The sequence below is a fragment of the Eubalaena glacialis genome, chromosome 6, assembly GCF_028564815.1.
Source record: "Eubalaena glacialis isolate mEubGla1 chromosome 6, mEubGla1.1.hap2.+ XY, whole genome shotgun sequence".
Lineage (NCBI taxonomy): Eukaryota > Metazoa > Chordata > Mammalia > Artiodactyla > Balaenidae > Eubalaena > Eubalaena glacialis.
In genome coordinates, this window is record NC_083721.1 from 117,980,376 (window position 1) to 118,008,364 (window position 27,989).

General features: G+C 41.8%; 1 protein-coding gene across 1 annotated transcript in view; it reads right to left on the reverse strand.

The window, feature by feature from the left end:
* MED12L (mediator complex subunit 12L) overlaps positions 1–27,989 on the reverse strand; it is a 315,582-nt gene that overhangs the window by 267,151 nt on the left and 20,442 nt on the right. Inside the window, exons 2-4 of the mRNA XM_061193546.1 lie at positions 18,978–19,082; positions 12,862–13,053; positions 8,137–8,296 (exon numbers count right to left, since the gene is read on the reverse strand). Of these exons, the coding sequence (XP_061049529.1) occupies positions 8,137–8,296; positions 12,862–13,053; positions 18,978–19,082 (457 nt within the window). The remainder of the gene's footprint in view (positions 1–8,136; positions 8,297–12,861; positions 13,054–18,977; positions 19,083–27,989) is intronic.

The window sequence follows — 27,989 nt, forward strand, 5'->3', positions numbered from 1 at the left end:
CCAAGAAAAGTCTCTCACCCACCCCAAACGCCCAACCCAACAAAACCTCAGGGGTACAGAGGAAACAACTGGGGGTAAACAGAGCAGTTCCCTGGGCAGTTTAACCACGAAGCATTTTAAGCTTCTTCTAATCTGTTTCCCCAAAAAAGGCCTCATGCCCATGATATGACTTGTCACCTTTCACCATATTGAACACCCACCAATTCCTAGCCACAATTAGAGCTGCTCATCTTGCAAGCAATTTCATCTGTCTCTCGTTTCTCTGGCACCCTGGGCTTTGCTAGGCTCTGCCTGCTCCCCATGGCACCCGCGAGAACAGGAGTTCTGGCTCCTCAGATGCTGCCCACAGCCCCCAAGTCCTGCAGCCTGTTCCCTGCCAGCACCTTTCTCCCTAGCGATGCTCCTTGCCTCCCGGGGCCAGACCTACTACATGCACATGCCCCCGGCAACCATCACAGTGCGGAGGAAAGAACAGACATCTCCTAGTAGGTCCACTCCGTGTGTGCCAGCAAGCGACTTAACTTCCGAGGCTTGGGCCCCGCATACACGGAATGAAATAATAAAACCTACATTGAAAGCATGTTGTAATGATTACAAATAATGTCTGTAAAGTTCCCAGCACAATGCCTACAATAATTAGTGGAGACTGGCTCGTGATAACTGCGGTCCTAGTGCAGTTGTAGCATACTATTTATTAACGGTCTATATTTACCGTCCACTTACTGTGTGGTGGACACTCTTCTAAACGCTGTAGAGGTACTGACTCACTTCATCCTCAGAAGATACTGTCAGTTACGCCCATGGGACAGACAAGAAGCTGAGGGGGAGTGTGATGACAACAGTAAGAGTAGTGAGAAGCCCTTCCAGGGCTCCCCATCATCCCGCTCTAGCAAACACGCCTCCCCACAGCCTTTCCGCACTGCCCCACGGGTACCTGATGCGCCAGATCCAAGTAAACCCTGGCGGTCCCACGTCAAACCGCCTGATGGCCCTACTCCCCCGCAGATGCCATTCTTCTGCCAGAAATGCCCTTCCCTGCATGACAGACCCCGACTCTGTCCTCCGAGGCAACGCTGCTTCTTCCAAAACTGCCCTTCCCTGCATGACAGACCCCGACTCTGTCCTCCGAGGCAACGCTGCTTCTTCCAAAACTGCCCTCAAATGGCACTTCCTCTGCGACCTCCCTGGGCTTCCCGAGCCCCTTGGGACTTCCTCCGCATTTTATGCGCTTCGCTGTTTGCGCTTCCTTCCTTCTCTAATATCTGGAGTGTTTGGCTGTGTGCCCCCTGCCCCCACTTGTGACCACCGCGGGGAGGGGCAGTGACCACATTCTCCCCCTCTGTCCCCACCGACCAGCACAGCGCCCAGCACAGACTTCAGGGCCCGGTCTGGACGCACGAGCTAAGGGGCTCCGTCCCCTACCTGCACATCAGTGTCTTCATCTGTGAACTGGGGATAAAGTACCTTTCTCCCAGGGCTCCTGAATAATAAATCAGACAATAGACAGAATGGACATAGAGCTGAGCCAGTGCTCACTAAGAAAGGGGGAAGGCGGTACCACGGAACATCACAGCCACCCTGGTAGCCCTGGGGAGGGCTGTTCTCACACTAGCCCACAGGAAACACCGTCGTAGGACCCAACGGCAAAAGGAGGAGGTATCCCCAAGGCTGGAAAGCTCATTTTCACAGCACGCGTCCGTCAGGAGCTGATTCAATCTAGGGCTGTCGGGAGCGCCAAAATCCCGCCCACCGCAGTGAGGGTGATTCCATAATTGCTCGAGACACCCACTGTTACAGTGATAGCAATAATGGTATAATAGTAAATACTAGAGTTGTATGATGAACTCATATAACTCATTAACGATAAGACTCCTCCTTATTGTAGGGGAAATTCCTACAAATAAACGTACAAGGTTCTGTGTTATTTACCATAGTCCCATTTCCAAATCTGTTCAAAGATTTTAATTATATAACTCTGTGTAAGTTTTACTTTTTTATTTTTAAGTATTAGCTAGCTCATTTTACTGATTGATTGGTTTTTATTTTTTTAATTTTTTTTTTGGGCCGCGACGCACGCCTTGCGGGACCTTAGTTCCCCGACCGGGGAGAACCCGGGCCCCGGCAGTGAACGCACCGAGTCCTAACCACTAGACCGCCAGGGAATTCCCTTAGCTAGCCCATTTTAAATGCTTTTCTCTGGTGAGCTCAAAACACTTAAGACAGTTAAATATTCTTGTTTTAAAAACAAAACTTCATTCAATTCCAAAAAATATCGGAAACCAAATATGTATCACGTCTGGTATTCTTTCCCTCGAGTCTCTAACACTCATCTATTAGACGGCATTTTCTAAACATCATGTCCACCTATAACCTCTTATTTTTTCAGGTCTCATAAAGAGGGAGGAGAATTAAAGTCTCTTCTTCCAAGCTTCCCTAATTCACCTCTGTTTTAAAATCTCTGCCCTGATGTTAGGATTTGTACAAGTCAAATATTTCTTTGCCCCCCTTGAAACTACACATGCAACCTCACCCAGAAACCCAAGGCCCCTCTCGCCCCTCTCACTTTTGGGTACACACTGCACTAGGTTTGCCCGCTGCAAGCTCCCCCCCAGGGCAGCAACTCATTTAATCTACATTTTAGATCTGTAACTCTGCATAATGACAGTGAGGATTTCTGCGTTGCTACATTTAAAGAATGTACACAACAGGCCTGCTCCCTTGTTACTGTTAGCCCACTTAACATTAGGAAAAACTCTCTTCAATAAAATCAAACAGCAGTGCTTTATAGCTCTGTTCCAACACTGAATGTGGGAACTGAAAATAAAACATATGTTTCTATTACAAAGGAATAAAGGCCATTTCTACTGAAAACACTTCACAAATCCTAAGAACCATCATCAAGACAACGGAAGCCATAAAACCAACACCAGAAGAGGGTGACACTCGATAGTCAATCTTGCCCCAAATGTGCTGAATGCTTCTTGCCCCAAATGTGCTGAATGGTTTCTAGAACATAGAAACTATTACTGCAAGTTAATCTTCTGAAGTGTATGCAATTTAATGCAATTCAACACATATATATGTGTGTACTTGCTTGGCTGTATAGCTTGCTTGGAGTGTGAAACTTGCTACATTATGGCCATGTCTACACAGCCAAATGCTTCCAAAGGCACTGTGTAATTTGCTTAAAGAAGCTGAAGAAGGTGCTGAAGACAAAGTAGTAAGTGAGAGATACCAGGTGTAACAGAATGATAGCAAACCAAGATCAGATATTTGAAACTGTGTGTTCTTTTCATATAGTATAAATAGTACACTACATTTGCGTTTTTAAAACACATGTAAGAATATAGAAAGAGCAATTGGATATCTACCTAGTTAAATTACCTATTAATCACAAAGGATAAAACAGTAACTCTGCAGTGGAGAAACCTGATAGACACCACCTTACCCAAAAGCTCAAAGTTATCACCATCGGTACTGGGACAATGTGATGGGAGGTACCGAGACACTCACAGCATCACTTCCGTGATACTCCCACCAAAACTGCTTAACATGAATCTGATGATGAGCAACCGGATAAATACAAACCGAGGGACATTCTACAAAATAACTGGCCTGTCCCCCTCAAAAATGTCAAGGTCAAAAAAAGAAAGGCTGAAGACCATGGCAATTAAAGGCCACGTGGACCATGGATTGGATCAAGGTTGAGGAGACCCATGTCTGGAGAGACTAAGGACTTTGCTTTCAGTCACCCAGCCACGTAGCACCAGAGCCAAGACGAGTACAGCCCAAAGCTCTTTCCGAGATGCTAGACCTAAAAGGTTAGGGGTGAACTTCTAAAATTCATGCATTTTAAAAATATTTTTAGCCTTAAGCATTTTTTAGGTCAAAGCTTTTATACCCTACCCTGAGAAAAGGACAGTAGGCAATTGACCTTTATGGATTTAACATTCACACTTTTTAATACACAAGAATAATCATAAAGACCATGTAATACTCTGTAAATAAACTGAGCCGAAAAATGGAATCGTGTGTTAACGTGGCTTATGAAACAAGAGAAAACACAGCTAGTGGGTGAACCTAATCAACTATCTGTTGTGGGTGTGCAAATAATAGAAATTTGAGCATGGGGGGGTGGTTAGAAAATAATCCCCTCCCCAAACCAGCTGATCACACTGGTAAGGAAATTAACAGCAAAAGTAACGAATCCAACAAGAAGTCCATGATGTTCTGAGCTAGACACTGGAACTAGGCTTTCCTCCATTTGGTAGAGGAAATCATACAGTCCTGGTGATGCATTCATATCTGGGAGGCCTAAAAACTCTTAACTACATGTTCTTCACAAATGGTGAGGGTCCATCAGACTTTCATTTGTCCTAAAATTGTTTTACATTTCATTTGGCAGAATCATTCCTGCATGATCACCTTTTTTTATGACAGTTAAAATCAGATTAAATGGAATATCAAGGAAAACAGGAACAAGTTACCAAAAAATACGAAGAGCATCTAAGGAATGGAGAGTAGTCTCTCCATTATAGCTAGCAATGCTGAAGGTTTCAAGGATTACAAATTGGAGCAAATTAGAAAATGAAAAGAAAAAAAAAAGCATGTACACATACGCACAAACATACACACAAACGCTTCAAGCCTAACTGTTCATTTATTTATCGTTAAAACTACTGAGCAGGGCTTCCCTGGTGGCGCAGTGGTTGAGAATCTGCCTGCCAATGCAGGGGACACGGGTTCGAGCCCTGGTCTGGGAAGATCCCACATGCCGCGGAGCAACTGGGCCCGTGAGCCACAACTACTGAGCCTGCGTGTCTGGAGCCTGTGCTCTGCAACAAGAGAGGCCACGACAGTGAGAGGCCCGCGCACCGCGATGAAGAGTGGCCCCCGCTCGCCGCAACTAGAGAAAGCCCTCGCACAGAAACGAAGACCCAACACAGCCAAAAATAAATAAATAAATAAATAAATAAATAAATAAATAAATAAATAAATAGTTTAAAAAAAAAAAAAACTACTGAGCATCTTTTGTACGCCAGGTACTGTCCTAGGAGATCCAGCACGGAACAAATCTGACAAAATATCTCATGAAGAATCACTACAGTTCAGAGTCAGTAGAAATAGGTGATCAATAAATTAAAATATAACGAGATGGCATTAAGAGCTATGAAGAAAAATGAAGCAGGACATGAAGAGAAGGCTTTTCTTAGGAAGTGCCCTCTGAGCTAAGCCAGCAGTGGGGGAGAGGGCAGGCCAGGGGGATATCGGAGGGTGAGAGGGAGAGTGGCAGCCACGGGTCAATGCCTGAGGTCACTATGTGCATCCGGGCTGCTGGTGCTGGCTGAGGCACATGTCTGAGAGAGACAGGCGGCCGTGAGAGGATGCTGAGCACAGGCGTGAACCATGATGTATGTCCTAGCAGGATCACTCTGACTACAAACTAGGAAGTTGTCATTAGAGGGGCAAGAACAGAAATAAGATCCGCTGGAGGCCCTGCAATAAAAAGCACAGGCGAAGGTGGGGTTGCTGGTACTTTGGGCCAGGGTGGCAACAGCGGAAGCAGGAATACCCTGTTGGATTCTGATTAGATTTTGAAAGTAAAGTTAACAGGATTGCTGAGGGAGTAAATGCAGAGTTTTGAGAGAAAGATAAAAGCCCAGAATGACAATATGTCTTTTACCCTCATTTGCCTGATGGCTATGTATAACATTTACTATGGAGAAGTCTGAGGAAGGAACAAGTTTAAGGATGGTGAGAAATCAACTTTGATTTGATACACATTAGGTTTCGGATACTTATTCGTCATCAAAGTAGAGGTGGCTAAGAAGCAACTAGATATCCAGGTTATGGGGAGAATTATTATTAAATGCAATAGATACACGGATAGATATAGACAGAGAGAGAGAGAAAGAGATAAAGAAGAATTGCACATATGTGTCTGTATATGAATGAAGGAAAGTTCAAGAAGGAAAACATGGACAAGGGAGAAAAGAAATGTATACACTGTATTGTATCTACTTCAGCACCATTTGAAAATACTGTAATGAGAACATAACTACTTTAGTAATAAAAAAGGGACATTTCTATTGTTTCCCCCAATAAAATAATAAGCTGATGAAAAAATCAGACACGTAGTTAACACAAGACTACTGTGAAAACAGACTCAGAGGCAACCATTGTTAACTTTGTGGATTATTTCCTCCCTTTTTTTTTCTTGACATTTACATATATACACTACACAGTTTTGTTTTTTAAGTACAGTTCATTTTTGTTTGTTATTTTGACACACATGAGATAATGCTGAACTCAAAGGTGGCAGCCATGGAATCAGGCCATTTTTTGTTTTGAATTTCTGTGTTCATGCTTTTAGAATGTCCCCACTCTCCAGTTCGTCGAGGCCCCTTTACCATTCCCAAACGCGTCACAACCTGACTCACTCCTCTAGGGTGCCTCCTGGCATTGGAGGACATTTGTACTTTCCGTCCTGCTCCTCAGAGCTTTGCAGTTGGGGGTCTGCCTTATAAAACCATAAGCATGTTTCCATGTCATAAAGAATTATTTGTAAATCTAATCTTTAAATGGACTCTTTATATATAATTCTCTGTGCACAGTTCTAATGTAGCATCCAACCTTTTATAAAGCATGTTTTAGCACCGCCTCAAGGAGTCACTGTCTAGTCACCAAAAGAGCAGAAACTCTGACTGAAAGTAGTTTCCCTTCAGTTCATTCAACAAATACCTACCAGCGCGTGTGTCTGTGCGTGTGCGTGTGTGTGTGTGTGTGTGAGAGAGAGCGAGAGAGAGGATGACAGACACAAAATCTTAGAAGATGATTTCAGACAGAGAAACGTGCTGTGAATAAAATAACAACACATGAGAACATAACTGGGAGGAAGGTGAGAAAGAGAGAGAATGCTATTGATCTGGGTGGGCAGGGAAAACCTACTGGGGAAATGACACTTGAGCCAAAGCCTCAGTGAAGAGAAGGAGGTTGCAAATAGTCTGGAGAAGCGCAACTCAAGTACAGGGTGAAGAGGAAAGGCAGAGGGGGGCCCAGGAAAGGAAGGAGTACACGTGTTGGAGGGGTGTGTGGCCGGAACATCGCAGAAAGAGGGGGCAGACCATGGATGGCGCTGCAGGCAAGAATCTGGATCTTCAACGAAATTGAGTTATTTGTAGTGAGGTGGATGGACCTAGAGTCTGTCATACAGAGTGATGTAAGTCAGAAAGAGAAAAACAAATACTGTATGTTAACGCATATATATGTGGAATCTAAAAAAAAAGTGGTTCTGAAGAACCCAGGGGCAGGACAGGAATAAAGACGCAGACATAGGGAATGGACTTGAGGACACGGGGAGGGGGAAGGGTAAGCTGGGACGAAGTGAGAGAGTGGCATGGACATATATACACTACCGAATGTAAAATAGATAGCTAGTGGGAAGCAGCCACATAGCACGGGGAGATCACCTCGCTGCTTTGTGACCACCTAGAGGGGTGGGATAGGGAGGGTGGGAGGGAGATGCAAGAGGGAGGGGATATGGGGATATATGTATACGTATAGCTGATTCACTTTGTTATACAGCAGCAACTAACACACCATTGTAAAACAATTATACTCCAATAAAGATGTTTAAAAAATAAATAAAAATAAAAAATTTAAACTTCCGCCCCCCCCCAAAAAAAAACAGAATCTGGATCTTTATTCTAATTGTAATGAGAAACTACTGTAAAGTTATAAACAAGGACACAGTATGATCTGATTTAGGCTGAACAATCAGTGTGGCGGTTGTGGAGAGACCAGAACGTTAAGGAGCAAAAATAAAGGCAGGGAGACCAGTTAGGAGGCTGCCACCGTCTCCAGCCAAGAGAGGGAGTGGCTTGAAGCAGCATTTCAGGAACCGTGGTGGTGATGTGTTCAGACACAGGACACATTTTGGAGGTAAGAGCAACAGGACCTGCTGACTCAGGAACGAGGACTCTGGGTGAATAGAACCAACACTCCATCCACACCTCGAGCGACTTTTAGCTTCACTAATGGACCTTCGCAGGACTCAGCTCTCTGGGATGGGTATGGAAGGTGCAGGCAACAATTATTTACAGGGTAATGTAAAATGTATCATACCGTCTCACTTACCCAAATTGGGATCAGTAGCCTGACGTTTCTTAATTTTCGCTTCAGAAATAGCAGAATAATAGGCACAAGTCATCTTGATCAGCCACGTTGCTCGAACCATTGGCACTGAATACTTAGCTAAATATGCGAAAACATCTTCTTTTTTGCTAAGGATGGGAACCTAAAAAGAAATAACATATTTATAACAATCACATATTATGTTCATCGCTAGGCCAACCTAAAGAAAGGGGAAGCAAGAGAAAGAGACTCTAAGTTCCTGCTGGCTATGAAAAACTATATCTTTTTTTTTAAATGGCACATGCCATTTTAAAAAATATTTTTAAGCAAATTTAAAAAAAAAAGAATCAAAACTATGTTTAGCACATTGGCAACACAGTTTTATCAGTTGTGCTTTCTTATTTATAAAAACAAATTATTTTCAAACTCTCAGATGCTGAAAGCTACTCATTGTATCAACAAAATAGGGAAAATAATCTCATGACAGTCCTCCAAGGAGTTTATATCTCAAAATTGGAAGGGACAGATCAAGTAAAAGCTATCCCCGCTCTACATTTTATCGAAGAACATTTTTGTATACAGCTTTCCGACTGTAACATTTCATAAGAATAACAATTTCCAGAAAGCTGCTAAAAGTGCCTTTAGACCAAAATTTTAAACAGAGGCTAAAATGATGGATCAGTGAATCTGCCTAATAAACACTGAGCTAGAAAGAGCTGGGTAATTAATTCACTGGTTGAAAGTGGGCACTTGAGGCAGTTAATTATTTCTTCCAGGCCACAAAGGTACTATTTAGCAAATTAGTATCCCAATGTTCTGCCGGATGGCTCGAAAGAGTTAACCCAGTCTTCTAGAATTCCTCATAAATATCCTAGGAATAGCCCATTAATCTATACATAAGCTATCCAATTTACGAATACAGGGTAACGCAGTGGACAAAGATGTTGGCTGCAATGCAGCAGGATGGGGAAAGTGAGATGGAGAAGCAGGCAGCGCCCACCCCTGCCCCCAGCAATGAGCACCCCTGTGCTGCAGCCGTGGCCCCAGCCTGTGGTGGTTAAACCCATGACTCCCAGGCTCTTCATTTATGAACGAGATAATACCGACCCTGTCCACCTCACAGTGGGGCGAAAAGGATAAAGCAAAAGAATTACATGTATCAAAATTATAACAACTTTCATTTTGTTGCCAGTTCCAGTTCCAAGGATTTCTCCGTGACCCCCAATGTGTTCTCAAGCCATGGACCTGACTCTCTCCTAAGAGGATTCTGGAAACCCACAACCATGGACATCACTAGTCCTGGTCTCTATGCCCCGAAGTCTTGCTTGATCTTGTGTGGAACATCAAAGCTTCAAACCAGCTAACTGATTCATGTAGCACGGCATTTTTCTCTTAGTTAGCCAACGGTTTAGCCAGTGGATTTTTTTTGCATTATACATATGTGACAAATCTGACTATTCACAGTCTTGGAACAAAGTGTGATCCCAGAATTTAAGTGTTTTTTGTTACATAGCTCTTTAAAACAAGCTATTTCACCTGGTTCTTCCCAAAGAAACATCAAGCGGCTCCAGTGATAAAGAAAAGCTGCCTGGTTGAACACTGAGATGCATTGTGTCCATATACTGTATTTTACGGGCAATGTAATAGACTTTTGATCATGTACAGTTCCTACCTTGGTTGCTGACTTTAGAACATAACCTCCCCCATGACAAAGGTGACTACACAGCATACCACATAACTGTATAAAAGGGAGGTGAAAGTGACACAGGCTAAAGCTACAAAACTTCCTCTCTGTGGATCACAGTGATACATTTTACCTAGAAAATTTCCTGAAAATTTAGCTTACAAGGCACATCTTTCATGCAGCACAAGGCTCTGGGTTTACTGTCGTTTAGGCCAGGGACAAGAAAAGCACAGTCTTATATAGTCAGTTCAAGACAGGAGCTGCTGTTTTTCACTAGAACATACAGTATGGTATCAGGGAGGTAAATTTTAGCTGTCACGGTCAGGTTCCCTCTCAGTCAGACGTACCAGAAGACTATATATAAGATCAAGGCCTAAAAACCAGGCAAATGCAAAAAGTAAAGCTAGCATCTCCAAAGAAACATTACTAATAGCATCTTTATAGAAGCCTCAAGGATTTCTTTTCGAACAGCATTTGACAAGAAGGCACGGCCGGGGATGGGGGGAGCATTTTGAGCGTGTGAAATGTTTACATGAAACAGCAAACAAAGCTGAGTCTTACATGAACAGCGTAAGGCAAACCTCTAGCTCACTGCCCCTGCTGGCAGGACCCTAAGAAAAATGGTTGGCTCAAATCAAGGGCTTTAGAATTCAGAAGAACATATGTGAAGAAAGTTATTTAATTAAGGAAGAAGACACATTTTGATGGTTTTGTCACATTTACAGTTTGGGCCAACTCAGGAAGGAAAATATGTTTACACTGACTGAAGTATGACTTCCTACAGGGATGGATTCCATTTTCAGCCAAGAAACCATCTGACTTCAACTTGTAGCTGAACCTAGGCAGGCAATCACTGGGCAGCTGTTTGGTTTCTAAATCAAGCTGGAACTGCATCTAAGTACCAGAAGAAAACTAAGACACCTAGCATGGTTTTCCATCCACCAAAGGGCTGCCCTTGTAACGCTTCTCTCCCTGTATTTTCCTTACTGTCAGCATCCTCTGTTTGCTAAGCAGTGGTAGAGGCAAATGGAAATTCCAGAGACCACAGTAATCAAAGTCACCAGAAGTGAACACATCATTCTTAGTGAACTGTTCAAGAGCTAAAAGGATATCCCCAGGAGCAAGACGTCTCCTTTTCCAAATCTAACTATGACCGTGATTGAATTAAAAGGCCTTTTACAGGCCACTGTTGACCTCTCTGTGGCTAAACACTTGGGAGTGCTGTGGAGCTTTATAGTAACAGAAAACCAGGTCCAGAAACCTGATCCATCCCATACAGGAAACTATTTTGAACTCTAGATCAAAGCTGGAAGATGACTCAGGATCTCAGCAGGAAAAGGAAGGTCTTCTACATCAAGCCATCTCGCAGATAAATACCAGAAATTAAGAGGTACTTAAACTTTCTAATAAGAAGAACACGCAGAGAATGCAATCTTTTACCCAACTCTAAAGAGTTTTCGCCATCTCAAGAAGATGAAATGCTGAGGAAGGGATGGGAAGGAATGACTCTTGAAATGCCCAAGAAATGAATACTTCAAAGTATATTCAATGGTTTGACAAAGAAAACATCTTTAACTTTGCAAAGAATTAACGTCAGGGCTTACCTGAGGGACACCTGACTTGGCCAGAGGCAGCTCCTAATAAAGAGAGAAGAACAACGGCTAATACACTGCACCATAATTCATCTCCCTCTTAAAAGATGAGAGACCATTACACCCCTAAAGCAAGGGCATCAATTCCTCACGAGTATTCCCTTTCAGGAAATATCCCCCCCCCAAAAAAAAACTGCATTCTAAAAGCTTACAAAAAAGGTAAACCTAAAAGGAAAGATGTCAGGCTGGCTACATAGGAGTTGAAGGTACTAACCAACATGGAGGGTATGAACTTTTGGTAGAAAGCCATCAAATATTGAAGGATGGCCTTTGACTTCTGCAGCCTTCAGATACAATTCACAGGCCACAGTGGGAACACGTGGTAAATGGTCAATAATGGAAAAGAAATGCTATGCGGTCCAGCCTGTGTTGAGACAGAGGCACTACCTGAGTAGCAAGAGAGGGTTATGCTGACGGTTGTGCTTTGCAAGGATTTCGGTTGCCTTTAAGCACTAACATCTATGAAAGGCAACGCAAGGCTCTGACACTAGGGCAAAATAAAGCCAATGGGAGCTACAGGCACTATTTTCAAAGAGGTGCTTTAGAAAACAAAAACATAAATACACGAAGGAGCTCTCCTCTAACCTGGGCCTGCACCAAGCCATTCGTGAAAACTTAAGACTAGAAGATGGGCTCCCCTAAAACTAAAGGGTTTCAGGGGAGATGAGAAAGACCTGGGGATTATTTGAAAGGTGTGTAAGAAGTCAGAGATCAAGACTAAGAGGGAGGTTTCTGGCTCTCATCTAAATTTCAAAAGACATTTTATATTATTGGGACTATAAGATTGTTGAATCTGTGTAGTATTTCCCACGTGAGGAAAATGATCAAAGGCAAAGATTTTTAAAAGAACCCTCCCTTCCCTCCCTCTCCTCAAAAAAGCAGGGAGCTATGAATAAACCTGCCCATTTTGTACTGAAACTTTTTCAAAGACGGTTTTCAAGCACACACGGAATCACTATCTTTTATCTCACTTGTTCGGAAGAAGAGTTAGTTTAAGAATTTGGATGGGTACTTTTCAAGACAAGGAAATAACATTAAAGCAAGGATTTCTATTTAACCCATTTGGACATCCTGACCTAAAAAACTGAAAATGTAACAGAAATAAATGAAGTCTCACTGCCTGTTTTTGATTTTAAAACCCTGTCTACCTAATATCCACATAAACAGCTTCCTGTGTAGAATGTTTAGGTCTCTAGATGTCTTAGGCACCACATGCCGTCAAAATGAAGGGGAAACAGCCTATGTGCAGCACACACCTGGTGCAGGATACCTGCCGTTGAGACTTTGAGTTTTGGAGAGAACTGGGGAAAAGAAATATATACTTGAACATTATCTCAAATATTTTCATTTCTATAAGGCCTCAGTGAAAACAATGCAAGAAATACTTAATACCTTTTTTGCCAAAATAGCAAGTGGTTTATTTCCTGCTAAGTCAGAGAACCAACTATGAATCGCGCTCTGGGATCGAGCAGTAACCAGCCAATAATTATCTTTAGCATTAACTTGTGGTTTCTTCTTTCCGGTGTCCTGGAAAGTGTTAAGCTTTAGTTTCTCAGCTAATATGCTGCTAAAATAAGCTCCAATCTGTGGAAGAGAAAACAGAGTTTAAAGACAATAAGCAAGAATGTTAGTAATGTACATATTAGTATTTTATTTTTATTGTTTTAACAGAAAATCTTCAAAGAGCCCATTGGAAAATAAAATGGGAATTTAAGCCCTTGAAGCTAAGAGTTGTGATTTCCTTACACTAACATAATGCAGAAACTCCCACAGCACCTTTGTTTCACTACTAACAAGTAGTTCAAGGGAACAAGAAGAGTCTTTGAAAATCCCTACAAGATAAAATTAATTATATCCTGAATAATTTTCAAGAGAATGGGTTCTGCTTTCATCTTTAGATGTACCTCTCCTTTTTCACAGTACACACCCATTTGGAGAGAATCTTTTTCCTGAGAGGTGTTGCATACAAGATCAGAACCTGGTAATCACACAGTAATCATTCTTTTTCTTGTTTCATTTTAATAGCACATAAATTTGGAAAGGAAACTCTGTATTTACACTCAGTGCTTTAAAAAAAAAAAAGAAGTCTAGAGAAATCTAATTTATTTCAATGGCAAATTACAAAAGGTTCAATTAAATTAAATATTCAACATTTTTGATTGGGCTGCCAATTTCATGAGTACAAGTGTTTAGAAAGAGAAAGCTAGTGTGGCTTGCTCTGAATGGAACAAAGTAGCAAAGGGAGCTTCCTGTGAATGACTAGCATTTTCATATTAACCAAATTAAAAGAGGACAAAGGAAAGACAAAGGGACAAGAAGGAAGGGGACTGAGTAATATCTAAAAACTAAATGAATCCACAGAAAACCTCTTGGAATTTCCAAGAATCCTATCACAGCATCACATTTTGTCCCCTGGAAATTCTCTAATAACAGGATGTGGACAACAATTTCTAACAAATACCTTCAATAAGGTTAGCAGACAGTGGCAACCATGATTAAAATAAAATACCTACCCTGCTGCAGCAAAATAAGAATCACTACCTTAGTTAATGCTCATGACTCAATAAACAATTAGGCTATAGGGTGGAACACAGTTGGAAGCAATTAGCCAAGTTTATCTCCCAGGGCGAAAAGCTGGTAAACATTTTTTTTAATGTGAATTGGCATCCCTTGATCCTTGTGACTGATGTACAGTGAAAAAGTCTGTTTTGCTGTGTTGAGGTAATATGGCAGTAAAAATTATAGTAATTAGAAAAAAAGTCTGAACCTTATTTTTTTTAAACAACTTCATAGTATTCTTTTTTAAGCAAAGTTTGCAGAATGTCCAGAGAATAAATTAAATGCAAAAATTCACCCAAAAAACAGCTATTTGAAAACAAGCAGCCAAGAGTAACAAATTGTTTAATTTTAAATTTCTCAATCAATATTTGGTCTTTGCACCAGCGGCACGAAATACCTACCTATGTAGATTGTTTCATATTTTAAAGATCTCTCATTTGCAATCATGTATGAGCATTTTAATCATAATAAACAAAGACATAAAACAATTTTAAACTAGTCTAAGTACTGTCAAAGAAGAATAGCCACGGTGATCTGAAAAGACTATTCAATTAAATCAAGCCAATCACTGATTTTGCAAATCAAGAGATTTGCAAAAATTGTATTAAAAAAAAAAAGTCTGGGCAATCTCTTTTGCAATTATACTCTTTTCTGTGTATTTAATAATAGCAATGGAACATAGTGACTGTATATACGTTTTACTTCCTAACAAACCTTATGAACAACTGCATAAATGTAAACAAAGTCAAAATTCCCAAAAAAGCAAGAGCAGAGAAAATGCACATTAGGACTCAAAAAAAAAAATCAAAACATGATCATACACTTAATTTTATTCTATCAGCAATATATTCACATTATTCCAAAATCGAGAAAAAGTTAAGAGCCTCATTCCCAAGTCCCAATGCCTAACTCCAAAGAACCACCTTGATTAGTTTCTTATGTGTCTTTCCAGTATTTCTTCATGTGAATACACATGAACACGAATATATTATTTTTCTCTCATATCTATACCTCGTTATGTACATTGAGTAAATGTCTGAGTGCCTTCCTTCCATATTTGCCCATGGAGAGCTTCCTCATTTATTTTTACAGACACATAATAATGTACTGTGTGGATGTACCACATTTTATTTAATCAAGTCCCCGTTAATGGACATTTGTTTCAAACTTCTGCGATTACAAATCACATTAAAATGAATAGCCTTTCCTATTTGTTATTTCATACATGTACAGCTATAGCTTTCAGATGAATTTTTAGAAGTCAGATTGTATGATTCTGTAATTTTAATCAGCATTGTCAAATTACCCTCCATAATGTTTATACCAATTTGCACTCCCTCAGACGAGGTATGAGAGATAAGGTTTAATTTAAAACTTGTTTCCATCCATCCACAGCTATTTTGAAAATAATTCATTTGGTAAGAGAATGAAAAAGTTTAGGGGCTACACTATAGGTCATGTATTTCATATTCATTAGATCAAATTCCCCTCAGAAGGTTTGAATCCTTGAGGAAATCTCACAGGAAGGATGAAAGCAGCAGAAGTGGTAACGGGTGCTATTTCCATTTATTCAATTATTTAAATTGACATAAAACTTCATACAACTGAGAACAATTTGGCAGTTCCTATACACAAGGCGTTCATACTTTCTGTTATGGACAGAATTGTGTATATCCAAAATTCAGATATTGAAGCTCTAAGCCTCAATGTGACTGTATTTGGAGATAGAGCCTTTAAGGAGGTAATTAAGGTTAAATGTTCATGGACCGATAAATGGATAAAGAAGATGTGGTACACAGATACAATGGAATATTACTCAGCCATTAGAAAGAATGGAATAATGCCATTTGCAGCAACATGGATGGACCTGGAGATTATCATACTAAGTGAAGTAAGTCAGACAGAGAAAGACAAATATCATATGATATCGCTTATATGTGGAGTCTAAGAAAAAAAAAAGATACAAATGAACTTATTTACAAAACAGAAACAGACTCACAAACTTAGAGAATGAACTTATGGTTACCTGGGGGGAGGGATAGATTGGGAGTTTGGGATTGACATGTACACACTGCTATATTTAAAATAGATAACCAACAAGGACCTACTGTAAAAAAAAAAAAAGAAAGAGAGAAAAAAAGTTAAATGAGGTCATAAGGGCGAGGCCTAATCCAATATGACTAGTGTCTCTATAAGAAGGAGAACACCAGAGATACCCGCACACAGAGAAAAGCCCATGTGAGGACACAATGAGAGGGCAGCAGTATACAAGCCGAGAAGAGAGGCCTCAGGAGAAACCAGACCTGCTGACACCTTGATCTTGGACTTCCAGCCTCCAAAACTGTGAGAAAATAAACTTTCTCAGAAAATCAAATTTCTGTTGTTTAAGCCCCTCAGTTTGTGGTATTTTGTTATGGCAGCCCCAGTAGACTAATGCACCTTCTAACCAAGTAATATGCTGCTGGGAATTTATCCTAAAGAACAAAAGCTATATGTTCAAATATGACTATAGCTTCTTTATAAATAACCATAAGAAACAGATAATAGGCTAACTGCTGTACACCAGCAGTTTCAGTTATTACAGCACATAAATGATGAAATGTTATCTATCCATTAATTACTATGAATATGAATACTTCAGCCTCAAGGAAAAGTACACACAAAATGATATTACTTCTTCTTTAAGTATATAAGTTAAGGAAGATGAAAGTTTAGAGACAGATGGTAGTTATATTTGCACAACAGTGTGAATGTACTTAACGCCAAAGAACTATACACTTAAATACGTTAATGGTAAATTTTATGTTACGTAAATTTTACCACAATAAAGAAAAAAGTAGAACACAAATTACAACACATACATAATTGTAGTTGTGATGTTTAAAAGGTATCAAGCAAGATTGGAAAAAGACTAAAAACACTGTGTTTGGTCAATAGGACAATCTGTAGAAAATAATTCTATTTTTTTTCACATCACTTAAATAATACTTCAGTTGCTAGTTTAGCAAATTACATATGTTTGTGTATGCATGTGTGCATATAAAAAGAGATTTGAAATGATACACAAACTTTTAACAATGGTTATCTCTGGTTAAGAGAAAACAAGAATAGAAATTCACCTGTATGCTTGATTTATTTTAATCTATAGGCATGATTTTTTAATTTAAAGAGTAAAAGTATTTTAATATTCGAAAATAGAAATAACTCAAAAAGGATGAAAAACAAACCTTAAAAGAATACAAACAGAAACAGATAATTCCATCTATATATCTAATTGTTAACATAACCACAACGAAAAAAGACTTAATTCAAGAAATTTTTAATACAACACTCTGACTACATACTTTTTTAAAAAATAAATTTATTTATTTATGTATTTTTAAATTTTTGGCTGCATTGGGTCTTTGTTGCTATGCACGGGCTTTCTCTAGTTGCAGCGAGCGGGGGCTACTCTTCATTGCAGTGCACGGGCTTCTCACTGCGGTGGCTTCTCTTGTTGTGGAGCACGGGTTTTAGGCACACGGGCTTCAGTAGTTGTGGCTCACGGGCTCTAGAGAGCAAGCTCAGTAGCTGTGGCGCTCGGGCTTAGTTGCTCCGCAGCATGTGGGATCATCCCAGACCAGGGATCGAACCCGTGTCCCCTGCATTAGCAGGAAGATTCTTAACCACTGCACCACCAGGGAAGTCCCTCTGACTACATACTCTTAATGAAAGTTAGTCTAAAGACAAAAAGCATGGTAGAGCAATTGTAAATTTTACATAGCAATTTTGTTGTTGGAATGACACTGGTATAGTTTATTCTGGAACTTTTTATGTATATTGTAAGATAGAGTAAATGAATAAACATGCTAATATTGCTGGGATCCAGGGTTCTCACCTTAAGAGAAAGGAGATACAATGATGGAAAAGGGAAAAGCATGGGAAAGACCCTGTGGTACTGACTTAGAACAGATGGATGGATGGATGCAAGGAAGGAAGGGAGGGAGGGAGGGAGGGAGGGAGGGGAGGAAGAAAAAGAAGAAAAGAAACCTAAATATTTTTGCCATCTCTGTCCACTGAAAGGGCCTAGAAGTTGTGACAGTCAAGTAGCCATGAGCAAGCTGGGCACCCAGATCTGGGATGGGGTAGGAAAAGAACAAGATGGCCCTGGACTATGTTATTGTACCTAAAGTGAGGAAGTGCCCAAAGGACTGGGTTGGGGGGTAAGGGGGTTGTCCAAAAGGCCCAAGGACCAGGTTAAAGTTGCCCCCACTGGCCAAATGTGGGACAGTGTGAGAATCAAAAAGAAAACTGAAGGTCATACAACTGATTTTAAGAAGAGTTCAGAGGTTCAAAGTGATACTGAAAAATGGGGTGCCCTTAACAAAAGAATGTCAACTAATAAACATACGAGGAATAATAACTACAAAACCAGCATTTTGCAACCATCAGCAAAATAAATCACTCAGCAGGAATCGACAATTGATGCTAAAATCATAGCATAAAATTGGAGAATAGGATATTCATACGGTCTCAAAGTATCACCCTGTGGAGATTACTACGAGGAAAAGATGACTACTTTTGCAATGTAAAGAGATGGCAGACACCACCTTAAGTGATCAAACAGTATAACCAATAATCAGGCAAACTAACACTGCATGTTTCCTGATATGCAATGTAGTCTTTGCACCAAAAATATTTAACCTGGAAAAAAAAAACCTCACAACAACAACAAAATGAGGGACTCTGGAGAGCGGTACTGCACTAGATTAAAATAGGGTTAGGAGACACGCCAGCCAAAAGCAGTGCATGATCCCTGATTGGACCCTGGGGCAGGACAGCATAAAGGATATTTGGGGGAACTTTGAATATGGGTTGTGGTTTCAATAACACAAAGGTATCAACATTAGCTACCATGGGTCTCACATACGTATGCTCTTTCGGAAGTTTTGGGAAACGATGAGCATTACCTTTGACGGGTTAATTACAATATTTCTAGCCGAGCCATGCTCATCTCCAGTAAAGGCGGGCTGATTGTTGAAGCCTTGCTTTACATTCACAGCGGTAAGTTCATCCTGTGGGAGGAAAGGTACTGATTAGTCCGAAGGATGTCAAAGCTCCAACTGAAGCCAGCATCCTGTAGCCTCAGGAATGACGAGCTTTGCTATACTCTGTAGAAGAGAACTGTTCAACACTCACCAAGGAAAGAAGCAACAGAGGTTTAAAAATCAATATATACATGTGGAGAGAGAGAGGAAGCAAATGTGGCAAAATGTTAACAACTATTGCCTGTAGGTGAAAATTCTTCACTAATAAAATTGGGAAAAAAAAAAAAAAAGCAACCTCCCCCCATAAACATAAACTCATAGAAATGTGCAGACTCGAAGTGTTTCTAGAGAGCCCACAGCTTGACTGCCCCTACCTTGCCAGCCCCTATGCACGTCTCTATGCTATGTTCCAGAAAACTGGCTCAACTCAACTTACCCAAGACCCCACAGCGAGTTAAAGACAGAAATGAAGGGTTCCTGGGTGCAAGGCTTGTGATAACCACACACCATCACAGCCCTGCCACTGAGGGGAAGTTTAGAGCTTGCCAAGCTGTTCATACATCTCGGCTCACTTCACCTTTACCAATTCTGAGGCAGATGGTAGGCGTGTGTCTTCATGCCTGTTTGCAGACGAGAAGAGTGAGGCTTGCTCAGCTAGTACAGTAACTGGACAAAGCCAGCACTGAAAGACCATCTTCTCAATCCTAGACTAGGAAGAGAAATTTCCATGACACTGTGCACCAGAGTACAAATGCCACAGGAAAATGTGGTCTAAAAATACACAGCCACAATTCGTACCCTCCTTAAAAAAGATCTCCTACTGGACAGATATAGGAAAACTTTCCTTACCAAGGTCACAACACATCAAAAATAGCCCAAGGCATTTTAAAAAAAAAAAAGACCTTCCCCTGCCCAGACCATTGAGTTATAGAACTAAATCAGAGTTCCCAAAATACAGACTTGAAAGAATAAGGGGGAAAGGTTTACGTAAATGAAGCTACCTCTGCTCCCCTCACTTCAGGCCAAGAAATGGTCTCAGTGACACCTGGGGTAATGGTAGCCACAGCACAAGAATAAGAATATACACTTATTCTTCACAAGTAATTACCGTAACTGTAAAATGAAAAAAAAAAAAAAAAAAAGAAATCAACTGATCAAATCACTGCTATGATTAGGCAGAAAGCCTTAGGCCAAAATCGTTAACGACATATAGCACCTGAAAGGTCACCTTGGCTGAGAACTGGGGTCTCCTGGAGTCATGCTATGTAACTTTACTTAATTGTGTGTGCTCTAGCTAATACCTTGGCTAGACACAGTTCTGGTGGGCTTTCAAACAACCCCACTACAGGAAGCTTAGCTCTATGGTAATCAAGTCTCCTCCCAGCATGGAAGGTAGCTGGAATTGTGATCCGCACAGAAAATGAGTTGCATGTATATATCAGAAGACATCTCAAACTGCTCCCGCATTTTCAAATACATTATTTGGAAATCTAGGGCAAAACTACATAATGCACATTTTAAGTCAAAAAAGTGTCAGTCAACTGAAATAAAGCAAGCATGCTAATGAAATTTCTGTAGTCTCAAGAGTCTAAGGAAGAAGGGGGACACATGGTGTCACGAGGGGAACGGGACGAGAAAATGGAATTTTTTTTTTTTTTAATAGCTTTACATAGCAAAGATTTATTTATATCATAATCTGATGACTATTGGACAGATCTCCTTAGTAGCTCTCTTAGAAGGGACTTTGGGATCCAGGCTCCTTCTGTTTTGTGATTCCACCATCTTCAGCACATGGCTTCTGAGATTGCCTTGGGGACTGTGCCGGTCCTCCGGAGATTCATGGGCTTCCCTGGTCAGAGAGCAGGGCCGCGGGGGCTCTTCGGTGGCTTGTGACTTTCCTGCCGGCTCTGCGTCTTATAAACTGTGTGGCCTGGGGCCAGTAAGTGCATCTTCCTAAGCGTCTGGTTCCTCGCTGGTAGAATAGGATTACTACTAGAATAAGTCGTTTGTGAGATGATTGGAGCTGCTTGTAAAAAATAAAGATGACCTGTGGGGACGTGCCCAGCACAGAGCAGGTGGGCTTCCCTTCTCCTTGGCTGGCCACATGCTGTTTGCCTAGTTGGAGTTTCTCCGAGAAAATGGAATTTTTATCTTTGCTTTAGCATCAGAGTAACACAAGAAACACTAATTGAGTAATAGCTTATGTTTTTACTAAAAATACGTCCTGGCTTAATCAAGAGGGAATGTGTGAGGCTTTCAGGACCAGTTAGTTCCATTTACTGCTGCTTCACTTTCTATTCTAAACTAACCCCTGCTCAGCGAGCTTCTTGTTGTGACTGACTGCTAACCACTGGCCTGGACAGACGTGCCACACACACACACACACGCACACACACACACATGCACAAATACAGAATCCCCAGAAGGAAAAGAACATGGAACCATGGTAACAAGTCTGTCAGCCGCAGCAGATTTTCCTCAAACTAGGATCCACACAGGTACTGCTGGGAGCCTCGAGTGCTGAGAACGTTCCAAACTTGTATTCTAAGTTTCATGAAAATGCATCCAGAATCTGACCACTTCTCACTACCACCGATGCCTCCCCCAGGTCAAGGCCACCATCACCTCATGCTTGGACACTGCAACAGCTCCTAACTGGTCTCCTTGCTTCTACCTTTGCCCTCTGAAGGCCACATTCAACACAGCAGCCACAGGGAGCTTTGGAAAACTTGAGTGAGATCATGTCATTCCTCAAAACCTGCGATAACTCCATACCTCAGAATACGGGCAGAGGCCCTATGAGGTCCTACTAGTCCCTGAGTGATCTGGCCCCTTATACCTTTCCGACCTCATCCCTGACCACACTCCCCTTGCTCAGTACCCTCCAGCCACACCGGTCTCTCTGCAGCTCCTCAAGTGTCCAGATGTACGATCTCCAGCCTCAGGGCCTTGCATGGTCTATCCCTTCTGCCTGGATTGCTCTTCCCTGGTTTCCACATGGCCAACTCCCTGACCACCTTAAGTCATGTTCTCGATGAGAAATCGGATGACCCTATTTGAAACTGGAACTGCTCACCCCATTCCCTTCACCCTAGCACTCCTAATCTTCCAATAATCCATAGCGCCGATCACCTAAAACCCCACGTAATTTACTTACGATGTATCCTGTCTGTCTCCCCCACCAGAAGATAAGGTCTGTGAAAACAGGGGTCTTTATGTTGTTCACAGAAGCATGCCAAGAACACAGAGCAGTGGCTGGCACAGAGCACACAGAGGCATTCAATAAATATTTGTTGAAAGAGTAAATAAGTGAATGATAACCTGTTTCGAACAATTAACATAATAAGTATATTCTGAATCACTACCCCATGACGTTGAGGTCCCTAATTCTGTTTGGATTTATGACTAGAACCACTTAACCTCCCAGAGCAGTGGCTGTCACCCCATCAAGCCCAAGGCACCATCCTAAAAGCAAGTATTTTTAAATGCCCTTTTTCCAAGTCTGAAATGAAATTCATAGACAATAACTTACCAACATTTTTTTTTAAAAATCAATGTAATGCCTTCACTCTAAAATTTTTTTCAAAATGAAAGTAAGTTATAACAACATAGGTACTTGAAAAGAAAACCCTCAGGCATACACCACAAGACCTCTACTACCCAAAAGGTGTGGTCCATGGGCCATCAGTGCTGGCTTGTTAAAAATGCAGAATCTCATTTCAATCAGCTTAACAAATTCTCCAGGTAATTCATGGACACATTAACCTTTGAGAAGTGGGGCCCTAGGAGACATCAAGAATTAGTAAATGTTTGTTCCTATACCTAGAATCACCATAAATGCAGTCAGTGCAAAATGCAGACTGATATAGGTGTGCTGTATTGCTATTTCAAATTATCAGGAACAGCATGATGTGAATCTTCTGTAATGGTGAAAACTCTTAGTAAAATTTTCAAACCAACAAAATAAAATCTTCTCCCAATATATTAAAATGCAAGAGTTACATTCCTCAGAGACTCGGTGTATACTGACTGTGTATTAAAATCATGCCAAAAAATACTTTGAGATCATATGTAAATAGATCCCCACCTGGAACAGAGAGAAAACGACTTTGAAGGTTTGGTGGCACATATGACAATCCAGTGGGACACAGGACAATTCTTCATTGAGGACATCTAGCACACCCGGCCCCGCCCACTAAATGGCAGTAGCACCTCAATCGTAGTGATAGCCGACACCTGCTCCCAGAGTGTCACCACACTCCTGCAGAAAACCAAAGCTTACTGAGAGGACCGCTTTTACCTTTTAAAGCCCTGCCGCTGAAAAGGGGAATCCAGGTTTCAGAAACAGGGAGTTTCACACAGGCCCTGCTCCTGCTGCAACACCATGACGACGGGACGGCCAGCTCCAGCCACTACAGGCCCCCACGGCTCGCAGCTGTGGTTACAGGTGGAGGCCTTGCTGACCCCAGGATAAGGATGACTAAGTGGAAATGCACACAAGGGGGGCGAGAGCCGAGGCTCTGCAATCAGACTGTCTGAATTTGAACCTCCAACTCCACTGAAGAGTGACTCAAAGCAAGCTCTGGAACTGTTCCCGGGCCTCAGTTTCCTCAACTGTGAAACAGGGATAGTAAGAGTTTCTACTACTATTATCTCCATAGCCCAGTTGAGGAAATAAAAAGCAGAGAGGTTAATTAACTTACCCAAGGTCACATAGTGGTAAAGAACTCCAAAGAATCCATGTTCCTAGCCACCATGCTATATGAAAATGGCCAGCAATAAGTATTACTGCTGTTGTCTGTGTCATATTTCTGGTTCAGGAAAGTGATAACCTGACGCTTCAGTAAGCACTCAGAAATACAAAAGATCTGCTTCAGAAATCAAAAAGACCTTGGCCTTCAGTAGTGGTTCTCAAACTTTTGCATGCATCAGAATCCCTTAATGGGTTTGTTAAAAGCACAGCTGCCACTGGGGCCCCTCCCCCAGAGTTTCCAATTCAATAGGTGGGTTGGTGCCCAAGAATCTGAATTTCTAACAACTTCCCAGATGAGTGATGCATATCCAGGGACCACACTTTGAGAACCCCTGACATAAAGATTTGGAGTTGGTGGCTTTCTAGAAAACCAGGGCTCCCGTGCCCAGCATCAGGGCTGCACTCACCACCAGCAAGAAACTGGATGCTCCACCTTAGCTCAGGAGTAGGAAGTCCCAAGAAGCAAAGCCTGGTCAGAATTCTCTGCCACACCCCTATCCCTACTCCAAAGGCACACACACAAAGCTACACACACACACACACACACACACACACACACACACACACACAAGGATCAAGGAAGAAAACAAGTCAGAAAGTTTCTCTTTCACTCCTTTAACGTCTCATAGACCCACGAATAAAAACACCGGGGCTGCAGAGTGCTCAATTAAATCAGGAAGCACACAGAGCTAAAACAGAAGGCTGGAAGGCACTTCTGTTAAAGTTTACTCGCACAGAACTTTAGGTCAGCTTCCTAGAGAAACCAAGTGAAACGGAGGTAAAAACCAAAGCGTCACAACCAAAACATGCACCCTGATGGTTTTTCTCCTAAAGTTTCTTTAAAGAGTGAAAGTCAACAGCAAGAATCCAAACACTGAGTTAAGAGTAAGATTCAGATTCCAGAGTGTTTACTATTGTTGCTTAGACAGTGTTTCTCAAACTCCAGTAATGCACAGACGCCTTTGAAAGGAAAAACATCCTCTCTGACCCCAGGATGCGTGATGAACCCAATGTGGGAAAATGAGATAAGACATGGATACTTAACGGCATTAGGCAGCGCTAAGAGATTCAGAACAAGATGTAACGTGTTATACGAACTCAAACTACAAAACTTTTATGACACTTTGCTCTGAAGGCCTTTGCCAAATCTAATCAAGCAAATATGGAAGGGAGAGAGTCCAGATTTTAAAACAGCATGCCTCTAAAATCCTCAAGCCAGGGGACACAAATAGCTTCCTCTTGCACTAACCTTGAACCTCTTCAAAGATTTTTTTAATAAGAGAGGATAACCACCAAAGTCCTTACCATGGTCCTTACAGAAACTGAAACTTGTTTTGCTACACCTAGTCAACAATTCTCATAAAAAATAGAACCGTCAGCTGTTACTCTGCCTATTTGCAAAGCTGAGACAACTAAACCCCTCAAAACTTGGGGACACAACCAACCACTAATCACGATCTTAGCACCAAACCCTTTCCAGTAAAAGAACTCCTTTGTTGGAGGTTGAAATTTTTCCCATTGTACAATGTGGGGAATAAAGAAAAATAAAGTGCCAACCATGAACTCAGAGAGTTTTAAATGTTTTTGTTTATCATTAACAGCAGCAGGGGCAAAACACTGTACACACATGTGTGAGCCCTAATATCTACTCAGCCAAGAGACAATGCTAGCTGAGAACACGCATTCAGTCCGGCCTGGTGGCCTAGGGCAGCGGTGCACCAGGCCAGGCAGCATATGATTTCAACAGGTTCAAAACGGAATTGGTCCAAAAGTAACCTCAACACAGAGAAAAGAAATCTCGGCCACTTCGTCGTTGGCTTCAACTAAAATGATAAGCCTTAAAGCAATTTTAGGGAGACAGGTACCCAGAGACAAACAGAAACAAAAGGCTAGAAACTGGCCCATGTTCATATGGAAGGCCAGCATTCACTCTGCATTTCTGTATTTTATACCGATATAAAAGTCAGACCTTCGATATTTTGGATGAACTCCAAATGCATCCATAAATCTCGTGCATTTACCTTGAACTTCAGAGAATGATGTTATTTTTTGGATCACTTTCAAAGCAATCTTTTAATTTCAATAAATGTTTCATCAGGAAAGTGAGAACATTTTGATGCTAGTTTGGAAATTGCTTAAGCTGTTTCTCACTCAAAAGGGGAAAAACGTCAGTTTAGCACAATTTTCAATGACCATCTCAAAAGCAGATAATAAATACACACACACAAGGTGCACACACACTTAACCTCCTCCAGACTTCTCATCTACCGCAAAGAACACATGCAGAGATGCCCGATTTCCTCGGTCACCTACTTGCATCTAACAAACTAACTCAATGACTGTCAACAGATTGGACAGAAATGCCCACCAGGCATGACAATGCCACAGCAGTAGAAAATGTCTCTCTATGCACTAGTTAGGCTGTGTTAGCTAGGGTCTTACCCCAAACAAAATTTTTAAAAACAGCTTTATAATTGTTTTCCCTAGCTTGTCCACCTCTCTCCCAGAAGAGCATTCTCTGAGACCCCTGAGGATGTCTGCAGATCCCATTTGAGAAGTGAGGCTATGATAACACCCATCATGGATAGATTCAATAGTGTTTTTTTTTTTTTTTGGCCTCGCCATGCAGCATGCGGGATCTTAGTTCCCTGACCAGGGATCGAACCTGTGCCCCTGCAGTGGAAGCTCAGAGTCCTAACCACTGGACTGCCGGGGAATTCCCAGAATCAATAGTCTTCAGGCAACACTTAGGGTTAGCAGGCACAAATGACCTAAGAGATAAGGGGAAAATCTTTCTTGCCTCAGACCTCATCATTAACCAGTTCTATCCATACTTCTCTCAAAACATGTCTCACATCTAGTCCTTCCTCTAAAATACTACATACAGCCATCTCTCTAAACTGCGGCCACTGTCACAGCAGGCCCAGGTTGCTGCTCCTCACACACCTGCCCTCCTCCGTCCAGACCTTCGCCTCAACCTAGCCTGCCCACTGGCCCCTGATGAATCTTCCTGAAACAGGTTTTCTTTTCTGCTCTCCCTTATTCAAAAGCCTCAGAGGCTTCCCACCCACCCCACCCTACCCCCGCCCCAAAGTACCTAAAGAGAACAGAAGCATCTAGCACAACACTCTACAGATCCTCAGTAACATCTGTGGGCTTTCTCTGCATCTAACTCCAGCCCCGACTCAAGACACAATCACCGGGCTTCCCTGGTGGCGCAGTGGTTGAGAATCCGCCTGCCAACGCAGGGGACGCGGGTCCGAGCCCTGGTCCGGGAAGATCCCACATGCCGCGGAGCAACTAAGCCCGTGCGCCACAACTACCGAGCCTGCGCTCTAGAGCCCGCGAGCCACAACTACTGAAGCCCGCGCGCCTAGAACCTGTGCTCCACCACTGCAATGACAAGCCCGTGCACTGCAATGAAGAATAGCCCCCACTCGCCGCAATGAGAGAAAGCCCGTGTGCAGCAACGAAGACCCAACGCAGCCAAAAATAAAAATTAATTAATTAATTAATTTTTTTTAAAAAACCACAATCACCTAGGATGGGCATTAAACCCCTCAAACAACCAAGCTCCACTTCCCAGTCTCACTTCCATTCTAAGTATTAGAATCACAGAGATCTGAGTTTGAATATAGAGCCTTACCTATCATAGGGAACAACGTAAGTGACCTCTCTGCACCTCAGTTGCTTCAACTGAAGTAAGACAAGAATAACTCACAGGGCTGAGGTTACATAAGATAAAATGTACAGAGTTTAGCACAGTGCCTGGCTGGCCCCATATTAAGTGCTCCATAAATGGTGGCTACTGGTATAAAAAAGTTAGAGCTTTCTTTTTTAACTTACATTTAATCTACTTGACTATTATATTCCTTGCCACATACATTGTCTTTTCAACCTCTAAGCCTTGCCTGATGTCATTCCCATCCCCTGGAGTACAGCATGAAAACTCTTGCCTTCTTCAAACCCCAGCTCAGGGCTTCCCCTCATCTGATCAACAAATAATGAATCACTATGCTAAGTACTGGGGATTCCATAGTGAGCAAACTGCAAGTGTGATAAATGCCCCAAAGAGAAGTACTACCTGCTCAGAGCACACATGATAGGGGCTTAACCTAATCTGAGAACTCAGAAAAGATTCCCTGAAGAAGTGGCCTTTGAGCCAAACTCTGAGTCTGAAA